Here is a 17,927-nt window from a genome sequence, read left to right as displayed (position 1 = left end):
GAAGTATTCAGACGCCTCCACATGTTGTTACGTTACAGCCTTATTCTAAAATTGATTTAAGAGTTTTTTTCCCCTCATCAATCTACACACAATACCCCATAATGAGAAAACAAAATTATTATTATTATTTTTGCAAATGTATTAAAAATAAAAAACTGATATAACATTAACATAAGTATTCAGACCCTTTACTCAGTACTTTGCTAAAGCACCTTTGGCAGCGATTACAGCCTTGAGTCTTCTTGGGTATGACGCTACAAGCTTGGCACACCTGTGTTTGGGGAGTTTCTCCCATTCTTCTCTGCAAATCCTCTCAAGCTCTGTCAGGTTAGATGGGGAGCATCACTGCACAGCTATTTTCAGGTCTCTCAATGATCTCTCTGTACTTTGCTCAGTTTATCTTTCCCTCGATCCTGACTAGTCTCCAAGTCCCTGCCGCTGAATAACATCCCCACAGCGTGATGCTGCCACCACCATGCTGCACCGTAGGGATGGTACCAGGTCTCCTCCAGATGTGACGCTTGGCATTCAGGCCAGAGAATCTTATGGTCTGAGAGTCCATTAGGTGCCTTTTGGCAAACTCCAAGCGGGATGTCATGTGCCTTTTATTGAGGAGTGGCTTCCGTCTGGCCACTCTACTATAAAGGCCTTATTGGTGGAGTGCTGCAGAGATGGTTGTTCTTCTGGAAGGTTCTCCCATCTCCACAGAGGAACTCTGGAGCTTTTTCAGAGCGACCATTGGGTTCTTGGTCACCTCCTTGACCAAGTTCCTTCTCCCCTGATTGCTGAGTTTGGCCGGGCAGGTAACTCTAGGACGAGTCTTGGTGGTTCCAAACTTCTTCCATTTAAGAATGATGGAGGCCACTGTGTTCTTGGGGACATTCAATGCTGCAGATTTTTTGGTGCCTTCCCAAGATCTGTGCAATCCTGTCTCTGAGCTCTATGGACAATTCCTTTGACCTCATGGCTTGGTTTTTGCTCTGACATGCACTGTCAACTGTGGGTGCCTTTTCAAATAATGTCCAATCATTTAAATGTAATACAGGTGGACTCCAATCAAGTTTTAGAAACATCTCAAGGATGATAAATTAAAACATGATGCACCTGAGCTCAATTTTGAGTTTCATAGAAAAGGGTCTGAATACTTATGCCAGTGTGATATTTCTGGTGTCTTTTGTGAGAAAAATGTCTGAAAACCTGTTTTCGCTTTGTCATTATGGGATATTGTGTGTAGAATTAATTTAATCAATTTTAGAATAAGGCTGTAATGTAGCAAAATGTAGATAAAAAATCAATGGTTCTGGATACTTTCCCAAGGCACAGTATTACAGCAAGACTGATGTTTTCCTCTATAACAACACCTTAACCCCAATGGGCCTCGACAGACACTCTGGACAAGGAAGCTGTGGCTAGGTCACATGACACCATCATCCCGCTGTGGCAATAGATTCACACATCATGTTTTAGATCTGTTTGACTTTTACATGCTCTCTTGGCAGGGTAGCCATATGTAAATAATGTGTATCAATGGACTGTGTGTGTGTGTGTGTGTGTGTGTGTGTGTGTGTGTGTGTGTGTGTGTGTGTGTGTGTGTGTGTGTGTGTGTGTGTGTGTGTGTGTGTGTGTGTGTGTGTGTGTGTGTGTGTGTGTGTGTGTGTGTGTGATGGCCGGTATAGCTCTGCTCTTTGAGCTCTCTGGCAGTGTAATTCACCCTCATCAAGGCTGAAAAAGGCTGAGATGAATATCGGACAGACGCCGGTGTCTGCCACCTCTGGGCGTCAACGTCTGGTCTAATGGACAGCAACACCCTTAGCTACTGAACTTCTAGGCCTAGGCTTGTATGATAATAATACTCTGAAACAAGGAAGGCGAGGATGATATAGCCATAGAAATAAGAATTAATAGACTGGACTTGGAAGCTCAAACCCTGGCAATTGACTTGAATGGAGACGCCCTTTCTATTAATTCGTATTTCTATGAGTATAGCAGTGTGGAAATCAGTTTGTGTAAAGCATTGTTTTCCAAACTTTTTATAGTCCCGTACCCTTCAAACATTCAACATCCAGCTGAGTACCCCCTCTAGCACCAGGGTCAGCGCAATCTCAAATGTTGTTTTTTCGCCATCGTTGTAAGCCTGCTACAAACACTATACTACACATTTCTTAAACATAAGAATGAGTGTGAGTTTTTGTTACAACCCGGCTCATGGGAAGTGGGTTGTTATTTCGCTGAACACTAGATCCCTAACCCTAACCATTCATTTGATTTTTGGCAGTGAAACGAGGCTACTCAGGCAAGAAAAAAAACTCACCCAAATGTATAGCCCTGTTGGAAAATATAAATGGAGTATTTGAAAATGTGAAGAATTTTTATATTTTTTAAATACATGTTTTTTTTAGTGTTTTTTTTTAATGCAAATCACATTTTTATTTGGCATACCCCTGACGGCATTGCTCGTACCTGCTGTAAAGCCAACCTTTGTACCAGGCATCGTATATCATTATGAGCAGTAATAGTATTACCGTCATGACTTATTATTGTAACCTTTCTGTAACTTTCCCATAGAGATGGTACTGATAGGGTCGTACACCTCATGACCAGAAATAAGTGGACACCTGCTTGTTGAACATCTCATTCCAAAATCATGGTCATTAATATGGAGTTGGTTCACCTTTTGCTTCTATAACAGCCTCTGCCCTTCTGGGAAGGCTTTCCACCAGATTTTTTTATTTTTAATTTGACCTTTATTTATACAGGTTTTTCTCATTGAGATAACATCTGTTTTCCAAGAGAGACCTGGTCCAATAGCAGCAGGGGGAACAACGTTTCAGACAAAACAACTTACATACACTAACACAACATTAAACAAAACTATAAACACACATACAGTACAACAAAAAACATTTTACGTCTTGACTAAAAACTGCTGGCCTAAACATTTACACTCTTCTATGATATATACATCGATCAAGTGTTTAAACTCCACCAATGGAACTACAGTAGATCATCAAATATTTAAATGTTCAGGAGAGAATTCCAGGACCACGGAGCTAAGTTACTAAAACTATTTCTACCATGACCTGTTCTAATTTTTGGTACTGTTAGAAGCAAATGAGAATGGGACCGTAATTTATATTTATTTACTGACCTGACTAAAAAAGAACAGAAATAAAATGGCATTTGACCTAATATGGCCTTAAAAATCAGTGTATATCAGTGTTTAAGCCTACGCAAGGTCAATGACAACCAGCCAACAGCGCTGTAGTGATCACAATGATGTGTTGGACGTTTTTGATTTGTAATGATCCTGAGGGCTGCATGATATACTGAATCAAGTGCTCTCAGGGTAGTGGTTGAGGCCTGCATATATATAACATCACTAAAATATAAAACCACCAGTAATGTACATCGTACAAGCTCCTTCCTGGCCTCAAAAGAAAAACAAGCCTTATGCCGGTAATAAAAACCTATTTTCAGCTTGAGCTTCCTTATCAAGTTCTCTACATGCACAGTGAAGCTCAGCTTATCATCAACCCACACACCCAAATATCGGTACACTTTAACTTGCTCCACGGTATGTCCAGCTAATGGAGCAATGACATGATTAGTAACATGCCTGGCATTTGAAAATACCATGCATTTTGTTTTACTCGAATTGACAACCAGCTTTAAATCATGCAGATTCTGTTGTATGATGCTAAATGCTCTTTGGGCATTTTCAAAAGCTAAAGATAAACTACTACCACTTGAATAAAGAACCGTATCATCTGCATAAAAATTAACATCTGCTGTTTCAATAAGATCCCCAATGTTGTTGATATACCTGAGCACAATTCTATGGACTCAGATTTACAACCATCTGCCATTACATATTGTGTACGATTTGCTAGGTAATTTATAAACCAATCTAGAGCATGACCAGTAATTCCACAACATTTTAACCTTTGCACTAACACAGCATGATCCACGGTGTCAAAAGCCTTCGACAAATCAATAAAGACAGACACACAATGTAACTTCTTATCAAGAGCACATGTTGGAACATTGCTGCTGTGACTTGCTTCCATTCAGCCACAAGAGCATTAGTGAGGCACTGATGTTGGACGATTAGGCCTGGCTTGCAGTCTGCGTTCCAATTCATCCCAAAGATGTTCAATGGGGTTGAGGTCAGGGCTCTGTGCTGACCGGTCAAGTTCTTCCACACCGATCTCGACAAACCGTTTCTGTATGGACTTCGTTTTGTGCACGGGGGAATTTTCATGCTGAAACAGGAAAGGCCCTTCCCCAAACTGTTGCCACAAAGTTGTAAGCACAGAATTGTCTAGAATGTCATTGTATGCTGTAGTGTAAAGATTTCCCTTCACTGGAACTAAGGGGCCTAGCTCGAACTATGAAAACCAGTCCCAGACGGTTATTCCTCCTCCACCAAACTTTACAGTTGGCACTATGCATTGGGGCAGGTATCGTTCCCCTGGCATCCACCAAACCTAGATTAGCCCATCGGATTACCAGATGGTGAAGCGTGATTCATCACTCCAGAGAACGTGTTTCCACTGCTCCAGTCCAATGGCGGTGAGCTTTACACCTCTCCAGCCAACGCTTGGCATTGCATATGGTGATCTTACGCTTGTGTGCGGCCATGTAAACCCATTTCATGAAACTCCTGAAGAACAGTTCTTGTGCTGACGTTGCTTCCAAAGGCATTTTGGAACTCAGTAGTGAGTGTTGCAACCGAGGACGTGCGATTTTTACGTGCTTCAGCACTCGGCGGTCCCGTTCTGTGAGCATGTATGGCCTACCACTTCGCGGCTGAGCCGGTGTTGCTCCTAGACGTTTCCACTTCACAATAACAGCACTTACAGTTGACGAATTTACTTGTTGGAAATGTCACTGAGCTCTTCAGTAAGGCCATTCTACTGCCAATGTTTGTCTATGGAGATTGCAAGGCTGTGTGCTCGATTTTATACACCTGCCAGCAATGGGTGTGGCTGAAATGACCGAATCCACTAATTTAAAGAGGTGTCCACCTACTTGTGTGTGTGTATATATAGTGTGTACTGTAGTTAAAAACACTCGTACTTGTCAGTTTTGACAGAAGAGGAAGTGTGGCCTGTTCTCTTTTGGTAGATGAGGGGTTTCACACGGTGGCTGCTGTAACTGTCATTGCTGCGGTCTATTTCTGCTGCATAGTGAACCAAGAACAACAAGGAAATGAATCTGATTGGCAGTGCGGTGTTGTTATGTGTGACTCGCACCACTAAGGACGGGAGAAAGAAATTCAGCATTTAAACCGTCCACCAACCTGCCACACTGAATAATGTATATTATACATCATGGGCTGGGCTTCATGCTTGATTGTATAGTTTTGTACTGTATTTGCATTCGGCTTTTCTAAGTTTATCTCTGACTTCTAAAGCTGTACGGTACAATACATACTTTATATAGTAAAGATCCACTGTGTTGTGGGATCAAGCTAAAGCCTTATTCTGTATGTCATAACCCTGCATCTCCCCCTCTCTTTCCCTTCCCCTCCTCCCTCCCCCTCTCTATCTTCTCCTCTCTTTCTGCCCCCCTCTCTTCCCTTCTCTATCTCTCTCCCCCCTCCTGCTATCCCACTCCAGAGCTGAGTTCCACCCTGATGGAGAGGATGCAGACCCAGGAGCTGCAGAGCAGTCTACAGCTGCCAGAGCTGGATGAGTTAAACCAGTTCTTCCGCTCCCTGCCCATCTCCACACTGGTGGGCATCGGTGCCCTGACCGCCGTGCTGGCCTACTGGCTTGCCACACGGCCACGTGCCATCTCTCCTCCCTGCAATCTCCAACACCAGTCTGAAGAAGTGGCGGTAAGCCAACGAATCACGATACAATACTCCACCTGGATCTGTATTCGGAACATGTCTCAGAAAAGCAGTGCTGATCTAGGATCTGTTTAGTCTTTTAGATCAAAATTAATAATACAGGGTGTACCTGATCCTAGAACAGCACTTTCTGAGATGCTTTGGGGCCGATTCAGACTTAGAAATTAATGCCTTTCCTGCGTACTTCTCAGTATTTGATCGCGTAACACGCTCTTTAGGTGTGGCTACCTTGCACGCTCTGAATACATTTAATTTAACTGCTGAAAACCCTGCCACTTGCATGCCAACAGATTTCCTTGTGGAGTGGTCATTCGATAGGTTATTTAGTACATTTAGCTTAAACCATCCCTTTAAATACGATGTACCTTTTAGTTTCAATTTTGTCCACAGACTTACTCAAATATATGGAGAGAACGGGTTCAGAATATCAGGAATCAATGAAAGAAAGCTATTTAAATACACACATTCATCTCCATTTCAGCACCAGTTGGTAGATTTAAAAATACTCTGATCTTGTAGGTTATTTAGGTTTAGGAAAGTATTTATGAATCATAAGAAACAGATTTGGAGAGCCTTTACACATGAAAGAAAGAAAATGGTGGTTTGATTCATTCTGAAAAAGGGAATTACATTTAATTTACGCCCGCTTGACTCAGGCACATCCTCACAACAGCCCAGTTTCAGTTGGCAAATCAGAATTTTCAGGGAGTCTCCCTGTAGTTTTACATTAACTGAAGACGCATGCTCGCACACACACACTCACTCACACACACTCACTCACTCACACACTCACACACTCACTCACTCACTCACTCACTCACTCACTCACTCACTCACTCACTCACTCACTCACTCACACACTCACTCACTCACTCACTCACTCACTCACACTCACTCACTCACTCACTCTCACTCTCACACTCACTCACTCACTCACTCACTCACTCACTCACTCACTCACTCACTCACTCACTCACTCACTCACTCACTCACTCACTCACTCACTCACTCACTCACTCACTCACTTACTCACTCACTCACTCACTCACACACTCACACACACACACACACGGATGCACAGACAGTTTTCAGGTACAGTTTCAGCTCCACTGCTTCCGTTTCCTTCTTGCTTTGAGTAGCTCTCATACTGAGTAACTCTCATGCACATGCCCAGTTGCCACAAACCATAATGGCCTCTTTACTCAATTTATCAGGAGAGGAATGGAAGGTATTTAAACCCCCTAGAGTCAATCTAAGTAACAATAATAAATAAATAAATCCCCATCAAACTCTGTCTACCAATGTCACACTTCCGTATCTGTGGTGAAGTGTCAGAGCTGGAACGATGTTTGTCAGACCATGAGACATCCCAAATTCTGTAGCGTTTGAACGGTTTGACCAACTATTATGACCACTATATGGAAAGGGGAGGCTTTCGCCAACATGATGGTGTTCTCCATTTTTCTCCACGACCCCCACAAGTGTCACGGGACTTGTCTGAGGGTAACTGATACTGGTTGAAAGAAATGACTGGAAGTATGAAGGTAGTTTTGTGCCTACCCAAAAGGGGTTAAATATGTGTAAACAAAAATATATATATATATAAATATATATATTTATTTCCTGGGCTTACTCATATGTTCTAGATATAGGACAAACACTTCAAAACCTTGTTTCTTATGATACATTTATGAATGTGTTATTCAATGCGTTTCTCTTGGCTATAGTAGTAAAGGCTAAATTAAATGTTTTATCAAATAATTATTGTATATATGTTTATATCTACAAGGGTCCTACAATTCTAAATCAAATAGCTAAATGATCCATAGTATAACCATCTTAAAACAATTCAAATGTCAGCTTGGAACCCCCCCTTTACTACTATAAACAATCATAGACTGACTTAGGTGTCAGCAACCACTCCGACTTCAATCAGAGTAAGGCTTAAAGACGGATATTCGACGTGTAAACCAATCTCTCTTTCTGCCCTGAGGCTTCTGTACTGTACCTGTTGAAACATGTATAAAAGCTGGCAATTTGCATAATAACAATAATAATAATGGCTCCCATAGCTTAGAGAATAAGGATTTGGATTTGGAATATATATTTGGACTACATCCAGAAATAGCCATGTTGTTACTTTGGTGTGTGTGTCCTAGCCTCACTGTCTATCTCCTCATGTCTGTCTGTCTCTAGCATGAAGATGGGGTTCGCAGGTCCATGCTGGGGGACAGCCCCAATAATCTGCTGACACACTACCACGAGGATGCCAAAACCATGTATGAGGTGTTCCAGAGAGGCCTCCACATAGCCGGTGTGTACACACACACACACACACACACACACACACACACACACACACACACACACACACACACACACACACACACACACACACACACACACACACACAGGCACTGTGGTCTGAAAAAGTGCTGGTGCACTGTCTGTGTGGTCTGTCTGGTGAGGGGATAAAGTACTATCTAGATTACCATGGCAACTGAGAGCATTGGAAGTAGCATCTGAGGTGAGGCCTAAAGTCAGACCGCAGACAGACTAGACTGTGTATACAGTACCAGTCAAAAGTTTGGACACACCTACTCATTCAAGGGTTTTTCTTTATTTGTACTATTTTCTACACTGTAGAATAATAGTGAAGACATCAAAACTATGAAATAACACTTATGGAATCATGTAGTAACCAAAAAATGGATTCTTCAAAGTAACCACTCTTTACCGCGATGATGTCTTTGCACACTCTTGGCATTCTCTTAACCAACTTCATGAGGTAGTCACCTGGAATGCATTTCAATTAACAGGTGTGTCTTGTTAAAAGCTCATTTGTGGAATTTCTTTCCTTATGCGTTTGAGCCAATCAGTTGTGTTGTGACAAGGTAGGGGTGGTATACAGAAGACATCCCTATTTGGTAAAAGACCAAGTCCATATTATGGCAAGAACAGCTCAAATATGCAAAGAGAAACGACAGTCCATCATTACTTCAAGACGGAACATTTCAAGAACTTTGAAAGTTTCTTCAAGTACAGTCGCAAAAAACATCCAGCGCTATGATGAAACTGGCTCTCATGAGGACCGCCACGGGAAAGGAAGACCCAGAGTTAAGTTCATTAGAGTTACCAGCCTCAGAAATTGGAGCCCAAATCAATGCTTCACAGAGTTCAAGTAACAGACACATCTCAACAACAACTGTTCAGAGGAGACTGCGTGAATCAGGCCTTCATGGTTGAATTGCTGCAAAGAAATCACTACCAAAGGACACCAGTAAGAAGAAGAGATTTGCTTGGGCCAAGAAACACGAGCAATGGACATTAGACCAGTGGAAATCTGTCCTTCGTTCTGATGAGTCCAAATTTGAGATGTTTGGTTCCAACCACTTGTCTTTGTGAGAAGCAGAGTAGGTGAATGGATGATCTCCGCATGTGTGGTTCCCACCGTGAAGCATGGAGGAGGAGGTGTGATGGTGTGGGTTACAGTACATACAGTAGGACATACTGAAAAGCACTTACACATCCTGTGTTTGATTTCTTTCAGAGAGTCATGGAGTTGGAGGCTAACCAGAACCCACATTAAATAATTAATGTAAATTTTAACCTGGCAAAAACACGTGGGGTGGGAAGAAAGGTCATCGGGGAAAGGACCACCGTTGATGTGCCGGGTCAGAGAGGAGCAAATATCACAATGTGTGCTGCAATCTCGAGTGCTGGTTTGGGCCTGCAGAAATGCCAGATTGGTCCCTACAACACTGAGCGCCTCCACCAACAACTGGTGTCAGAAGCAGAAAGGGAGGAAACACAAGGACATTTGTGATTGCATGGGACAATGTAGAATTACACCATTCACATGCAATCACAAACTGGTTTTCAGCCCATCCAAGAAGGATTTCCCTTTTCCTCCCTCCCTACTCACCTTTCCTCAACCCCATTGAGGATTTTTGATCATCGGCCACATGACCAAATGTCCCCCCTGGATGCCGGCTGCAGAGACATCTCAGCTGAAGACTGCCAGGAGTGGATGAGGCAGGCCAAGCATTTCTATCCAAGGTGCATAGCGAGAGACGACATAAGATGTGATGTGGACGAGAACATGTGGCCAAATGCTGAAGATGGTATAGATTAGAACAGAACGGAGCATTTTACTGTTTTTTCCCTTCAGTGCCTTTTTTACTGTAATTGTGTTGTATTTTTACACATTTGGAACTAAAGGCCATGTATGTTGGATGTGTTGTTGAACCAAAGGTCATGTATGTTGGATGTGTTGTTGAACCAAAGGCCATGTATGTTGGAGGTATTGTTGAACCAAAGGTCATGTATGTTGGATGTGTTGTTGAACCAAAGGCCATGTATGTTGGATGTGTTGTTGAACCAAAGGTCATGTATGTTGGATGTGTTGTTGAACCAAAGGCCATGTATGTTGGAGGTGTTGTTGAACCAAAGGTCATGTATGTTGGATGTGTTGTTGAACCAAAGGCCATGTATGTTGGATGTGTTGTTGAACCAAAGGCCATGTATGTTGGATGTGTTGTTGAACCAAAGGCCATGTATGTTGGATGTGTTGTTGAACCAAAGGCCATGTATGTTGGAGGTGTTGTTGAACCAAAGGTCATGTATGTTGGATGTGTTGTTGAACCAAAGGCCATGTATGTTGGATGTGTTGTTGAACTAAAGGCCATGTATGTTGGAGGTGTTGTTGAACCAAAGGTCATGTATGTTGGATGTGTTGTTGAACCAAAGGCCATGTATGTTGGATGGGTTGTTGAACCAAAGGCCATGTATGTTGGATGTGTTGTTGAACCAAAGGCCATGTATGTTGGATGTGTTGTTGAACCAAAGGCCATGTATGTTGGATGTGTTGTTGAACCAAAGGCCATGTATGTTGGAGGTATTGTTGAACCAAAGGCCATGTATGTTGGATGTGTTGTTGAACCAAAGGCCATGTATGTTGGATGTGTTGTTGAACCAAAGGCCATGTAAGTTGGATGTGTTGTTGAACCAAAGGCCATGTATGTTGGATGTGTTGTTGAACCAAAGGCCATGTATGTTGGATGTGTTGTTGAACCAAAGCCCATGTATGCTGGATGTGTTGTTGAACCAAATCCCATGTATGTTGGATGTGTTGTTGAACCAAATGCCATGTATGTTGGATGTGTTGTTGAACCAAAGGCCATGTATGTTGGAGGTATTGTTGAACCAAAGGCCATGTATGTTGGATGTGTTGTTGAACCAAAGCCCATGTATGTTGGAGGTGTTGTTGAACCAAAGGCCATGTATGTTGGATGTGTTGTTGAACCAAAGGCCATGTATGTTGGATGTGTTGTTGAACCAAAGGCCATGTATGTTGGATGTGTTGTTGAACCAAAGGCCATGTATGTTGGAGGTGTTGTTGAACCAAGGGCCATGTATGTTGGATGTGTTGTTGAACCAAAGGCCATGTATGTTGGATGTGTTGTTGAACCAAAGGCCATGTATGTTGGATGTGTTGTTGAACCAAAGGTCATGTATGTTGGAGGTGTTGTTGAACCAAAGGCCATGTATGTTGGATGTGTTGTTGAACCAAAGGCCATGTATGTTGGATGTGTTGTTGAACCAAAGCCCATGTATGTTGGATGTGTTGTTGAACCAAAGGTCATGTATGTTGGATGTGTTGTTGAACCAAGGGCCATGTATGTTGGATGTGTTGTTGAACCAAAGGCCATGTATGTTGGATGTGTTGTTGAACCAAAGCCCATGTATGTTGGAGGTGTTGTTGAACCAAAGGTCATGTATGTTGGATGTGTTGTTGAACCAAAGGCCATGTATGTTGGAATTTTGGTTGATCACAATTTCATGTTGCTAATAAAGCTTTTACTGCAGCAATTCTGTCACTTACTATTTTATCTACTGTACATTCTATAAAGTAAAGATGACTCATTCACTTTTAGATAGTATGTTGCCAAAAAGGCACACATACGACACTCAACCAACAAATGTAGAGTGGTTTACAGTAAAAGGAAATGGAATTATAAAAAACGGTGTATTTCATATTGTCTATTGCATGCAGGTAGAACTGAAACATGAAAGTAATGCAGTTTTTGTAATGCCATCAACTGTTAGTATTTTGAAAGTTGTTTTGCTATGATTGACTATACAGTATGTTGCTCTTAGATAGAAAATATGCTAGTGTTTTGACAGAATGATTAGATATTGAGTCTGGTTTGCCGTGTTTTTATAGAGTTAGTGTAGGTAAACAACGTTTTTTTGCATTTTGAAATGCGGAGTTGGTATTTAATGAACAAAATGTGGTTTTGAGCAGAACATTTACTATTTGTCTAATTGTGTGATGTCGGTGTGTTGCTGTGTTAAGAGTTTAGAAAAAGTATCTTAAGTACAAGTAAACACTTTAATAGCCGAGCAGTTAGTCACTAACTGTGACTAGCTGGCTGACTGACTAGCTGACTGACTAGCTGACTAGCTGACTGACTAGCTGGCTGACTGACTGACTGACTGATTAACTGACTGACTGATTAACTGACTGACTGATTAACTGACTAGCTGACTAACTGACTAGCTGACTAACTGACTGACTATATTTACATTTTAGTCATTTAGCAGACGGTCTTATGACAGACTGACTGACTGACTGACTAGCTGACTAACTGACTTGCTGAATGACTAGCTGACTACATAAATATAGTTACATTTACATATTAGTCATTTAGCAGACAGTCTTATTTCAGACTGACTGACTGACTAGCTGACTAACTGACTTGCTGATTGACTAGCTGACTGACTGACTAACTGACTACATAAATATAGTTACATTTACATATTAGTCATTTAGCAGACAGTCTTATTTCAGACTGACTAACTGACTTGCTGATTGACTAGCTGACTGACTGACTAACTGACTAATTAAATATAGTTACATTTACATATTAGTCATTTAGCAGACAGTCTTATTTCAGACTGACTGACTGACTAGCTGATTGACTGGCTGAGTGACTAGCTGACTGACTGAATGACTAACTGACTAATTAAATATAGTTACATTTACATATTAGTTACTTAGCAGACAGTCTTATTTCAGACTGACTGACTGACTAGCTGACTGACTAGCTGACTGACTGAATGACTAACTGACTAATTAAATATAGTGACATTTACATATTAGTCACTTAGCAGACAGTCTTATTTCAGACTGACTGACTGACTTGCTGACTAACTGACTTTCTGATTGACTAGCTGACTGACTGACTGACTAACTGACTAATTAAATATAGTTAAATTGACATATTAGTCATTTAGCAGACAGTCTTATTTCAGACTGACTGGCTGACTAACTGACTTGCTGACTGACTGACTGACTAACTGACTAATTAAATATAGTTAAATTGACATATTAGTCATTTAGCAGACGGTCTTATAACTGACTAACTGACTGATTCCAACATAATGCTGAGCAGCAATTGTAGTTAGTAGGCAGTAAAAAGACTGCTAAAGAGGAATCGATAGAGGAACAGAGACTGTACATGCATGGTCACAATGAGTGTCAGTCATGTGATCCTTTGGGGATTTCTGTGTTTTTGTAAATTCACTGACTCGTCCTGTTGTGGTATTGTCTCTAGGTGATGGACCTTGCTTAGGCTCCCGGCTACCCGAAAAGCCTTACAAGTGGCTGTCCTATAAAGAGGTAAGCACAGAGTAGAACTACCTCTGTGCAGAACACTGACGCACAAGAGCAATCTATAGCTCTGTATGTAACTCAGTCCTTGTAGTTTGTATTCCACTTGGATGTGTCATGTGGTTGATCAACAGATGCTCAGTTTACAGTACCCCCTACGTCTGCTGCTTCTAAAACATCTGTAGCAACACACAGTTGTATTTCAAGTTGATTTACACTAAAGCTTTATGTACCACTGCACTGAACTACTGGACTTTTTAACATACATTTATTAACAAAACCGGGGGGATTTATTTTCAGCATTCTATTCATGGTATTTTATCTTCTATGTTACTGAGAGGGATTTATTCAGGAAGCTTATAAACACTTCAGTGTTGGAAAGCTGCAGCTGGAAGGATTCTGGAGTTACAAAAACACTGCTCCAATATTTGATCTATGACATCATGACAGTTGAGGAGAGCATAGCGCAAACAAGCTTGTTTTATATTTTTTATACTGGCATATTTCTTGTTTCAACATATGCTCAGCTGCTGCCCATTCATTTTCACTTCCAGGTCACAACCCGGGCGGAGTACTTGGGGTCGGGGCTGCTGAGCCAGGGCTGCACGCCGTGCCCAGATCAGTTCATCGGAGTGTTTGCACAGAACAGGCCAGAGGTGAGGTCATTGTCAAAGCGAGACATTATATGTGTCTCAAATGGCACCCATTCCCTACATAGTGCAATATTTTTGACCAGACCCCTATTAAAAGTAGTGCACTATATAGGGAATAGGGTGCCATTTGGGACAAGACACTGATTCACAAATGTTCTGACATGATATAAAGGTTAACAGCTCCAACTCCATTCGTAGAGGCTTTTTTTTTATTGCGCTTTATGGCAACGGTGCCCTGGCCTCCTTTTGACCTGTCTGTCTCTAATTGCAGTGGATCATTTCGGAGCTGGCCTGTTACACCTACTCTATGGTGGTGGTGCCTCTGTATGACACTCTAGGGCCTGATGCCATATGCTACATCATCAACACTGGTAAGACTAGCAGATTTCAGATTCTGTGTCCCAAATGGCACAAATGGCACCCTATTCCCCTCTATGGGCCTTGGTCAGATCTAGTGCATGACATAGGTAATAGGGATCCATTTGGGACAGAGCCCTACAGTAATTGTACTGCTGGCATTAACGGTGCGTGGTTAAAATCACCAGGGATGCTAATCCAGAAAGAAAATCCATATTACAACCTATGTGTTGTGATAATTATGTTGTTTTCTCTACAACCTGTTAGTTCATATGCCTTGCCACTGTGATATATAGAGAGGCCTAAGGCAGAGACAGTAAGAACACAGTGGCAGAATGAATTCAACCACACCTTTGTTTCATCACAAAACCAGAGAGCAACCTCTGTCCGGTGAAGTCCACAAAGCATATTGCATGTAACGAACAGTTACATGACCTAGAGCATGATAAGTTAATGTTCCCCACTTTTTCTGACTACTAAACAACTATTGATTTAGAACCACAGAGTTTTACCGCAAGTCGCAAAGAAAACAGAATCTGCCTCCACCATTCCAGAACCATTTCAACTTCAACATTTCAACATTATCTAATCACCTCTGCTTCGTCTAATACAGTGACAACTAAAAGATATCAAAAACTATTTAGTCCAATCAACATAAGCTAAATATGATGTGGCTGTCCATGGTACTGATTTCTGTGTGTGGTGTGGTGTGTGTGTGTGTGTGTGTGTGTGTGTGTGCGTGCGTGCATGTGTGTGTGTGTGTAAATAGAAAAAACATGTTGACTCACCCTACTTGTAGAGAAACGGCAATGCCATCGTCTTCTTTCTTGTTGCTTAAACGGTCTATGACTCTGTCATACAGTGCACATTTTTAGTTTTTGTTGTCCTCGGCTACTATGAATACACACCACTGGCTGCTGGAGCTTGTTGTGTGCTGGTGTAATTCTATAGCTATGCTGGGGTTATGCCATACAGGTGTATGCCAACGCACAACCTATTGTGTTGGCACATGCCCTACTTTGCCCCGTCCACTCTTTATTAACCTATAGCACTAGATTTGAGACTCTTCCTTTTATTTTAAAAGGAACATTTCTTTAGTTTCATGGACCAGTTATTTTGATACTTTTTTGGGGTCCAGTTGTGTTAAAAAATTATGTTACATTTTAGTTGTTTAGGATTCAAACCAACAAACTTTAATTTACAGACCCAATGCTCTTAACCACTAGGCTACCTGCTGCTAACAACTTGTATGAAACACATCCTACCTATAGATCTGGGATGGGCAACAGGCGGCCGTGGGTTTTGAAGGCCCTCGGATCGATACCCACCCAAAAAAGATATTCTATATTTATTATATATATTATATATTTATTATATATATTTTTGGGAAACTCTGTCTAGGGTATGCACATGTGGGTACGCAGACCCGCGAGCAACTGCGGCCCCTCATGAAGAGTTCAGTGGTTTTGTGGCCCCCACCCCATCAAAGTTGCCCATCCCTGCTATAGATGACGCTCATAAGCTGAGACACTCGTCCTTCCCTTCCAGAACAGTTGTCCTTAGACTAGAGAATTCTGTTTTATTGTGTTGTGTTTCAGACACACAATCCCTCTAACTCCTCTCTCTCTCACTCTCTCTCTTTCTCTCTCTTTCTCTCTCTATCTCTCACACAGACACACACACAGACAGACACACACACACACATAGAGGAATCAGGTTAGGACTCACCTTCGCCTTATGCTGGAGGTAATGAGCTTAGCTCAGTTGGTTTGGGAGGAAGGGAGAGCCTCTCTCTGTCGTTACACTTTCCTCCTTCCCCTTGTCCTCAGGACTTTCCATCCTTCAGTTTGACACTAATCAGTTAACTGACATCAAACTCTGTCATGTTATTCATCTCTTTCCAACTGCCCCTCAGTTACACAGTGCTTTGGTTTTGGCCCAGTGTCCCAACAGAATTTGTCTCTGCTCCAAGGCCGTGAAATGGAAATCTGTGTGTAGAGCAGTAGTTATCTGTGTGTTTGCTAGCTGATTGGATTATGTATGTGTCTTCTATTTCTCACACAAGAAATGGGGGCCTTTTGTGTGCTGTCTTTCAGCGGACATCGTCACAGTAATCTGTGACAAGCCTGAGAAGGCCCAGGTGCTTTTGGGTAACGTGGAGAGGCAGGAGACCCCTGGGCTGAAGAGAATCATCCTGATGGACCCCTTTGATCCTGCCCTGCTGGAGGAGGGGGCGGGCTGCGGGGTCATCGTCCAGTCCATGCAAGATGTGGAGGTAGGGATAGTGTGTAGGGGGCACAGGTGATGGGGGAGTAGTGTATGGGGGTAGGGAGAGGGGAGAGAGGGAGGGAGGGGGAGAGTAGATGCTCATGGAGAGGGGAGGGAGGGGCTTCAGGTGGGGAGGGAGAGAGGCCTCAGCTCAGCTAATATAATGTATCAAAGCCCAATCCTGTCTATGCAGAGACCTGTAGCTCAGCTGTGTACTCTTTCCACTGCTTGCAAGCCACACAACTGATTCTTTGGAGAAGTATGAACACCACTTCAATGGCTCCATGTCTATGTACTCCGAACACTCCAAACACCAATGTATGACTGGTGTGTTGGCTATAACTTAATAAAGACTGCAGTATGTACAGTGTTTACTGTAATCCATGTACTAGCCCTCTGAGGGCAAGAGATAGGAATTATTATCTCTGCAGAACATGATGGTATCTTGAACAGGTCTGGCCTGTCTCACTTCCTTACTGTAAATTACCATGTCAACAAAAAACAAACATAATGAAACAAGCAAAAGTTATGGTTAAATCCTACATTTAGTCAAATAAAGAAAGAATGCTTCCGTTACAGTTTACTAAATGAATCTAGTGTAAAACTATGCAAACAAGAGAGAGTTGTTCAGATATTTAGTCCCTTCCACTTAATTATGGCTGTGTTTTATGGTTCTTCTAATGATTATCTAACACAAGATAATGTGCTTGTTTGCATGCTGCCGTCCCATCCAGGATCTGGGCAGAGAGAACCACAGAAAGCCCCTGGTGAGTTCAGTCGTATATGTCTGGTCTGGTTAGTTGTCTGTGTCTCAAATAGCAACCTATTCCCTACTCAATCGATGCCGCCCAATTCTCACCTTAAAGTAGTGCACTAAATAGGGAATATGGTGTCAGTTGGACAGCATCCAGCCTCGAGATGTATACGGTCTGTCCCTGTCTGCCACGCTCTGCACAGGCAGAATGCAGGAAGACCTCAGCGTGGTGCTGACTATGTTTTGTTATGTTTTAGACATATTTTAGACAGGATCTCTGGCTGGGTGACAGTTTTCCCTCCATTACCTATTTGTGTATGCAGAGAGGGTTGTGTTGAATGTGTACGTAGATGTTTGTGGGGG

At 42.1% G+C, this 17,927-nt stretch overlaps 1 protein-coding gene across 3 annotated transcripts in view; it reads left to right on the top strand.

Annotated features, from left to right (window-relative positions):
• The window catches only part of LOC112228252 (long-chain-fatty-acid--CoA ligase 6), a 100,189-nt gene that overhangs the window by 62,628 nt on the left and 19,634 nt on the right, over positions 1 to 17,927 (top strand). For 2 of the 3 annotated variants that reach the window (XM_024393416.2, XM_024393415.2), the window contains exons 2-8: positions 5,622 to 5,842; positions 8,054 to 8,171; positions 13,477 to 13,541; positions 14,087 to 14,188; positions 14,457 to 14,556; positions 16,639 to 16,817; positions 17,545 to 17,577. In XM_024393416.2, coding sequence (XP_024249184.1) covers positions 5,639 to 5,842; positions 8,054 to 8,171; positions 13,477 to 13,541; positions 14,087 to 14,188; positions 14,457 to 14,556; positions 16,639 to 16,817; positions 17,545 to 17,577 — 801 coding nt within the window. In that variant the 5' untranslated portion in view covers positions 5,622 to 5,638. Of the gene's footprint in view, positions 1 to 5,124; positions 5,320 to 5,621; positions 5,843 to 8,053; positions 8,172 to 13,476; positions 13,542 to 14,086; positions 14,189 to 14,456; positions 14,557 to 16,638; positions 16,818 to 17,544; positions 17,578 to 17,927 lie in introns of those variants that run through there. The other variant, XM_024393417.2, reaches the window with a different exon arrangement.

This window comes from Oncorhynchus tshawytscha, linkage group LG30, assembly GCF_018296145.1.
Source record: "Oncorhynchus tshawytscha isolate Ot180627B linkage group LG30, Otsh_v2.0, whole genome shotgun sequence".
Classification (NCBI taxonomy): Eukaryota; Metazoa; Chordata; class Actinopteri; order Salmoniformes; family Salmonidae; genus Oncorhynchus; species Oncorhynchus tshawytscha.
Note: the sequence above shows the minus strand (reverse complement) of the source record. Positions and strands in the feature narration are given on the sequence as shown.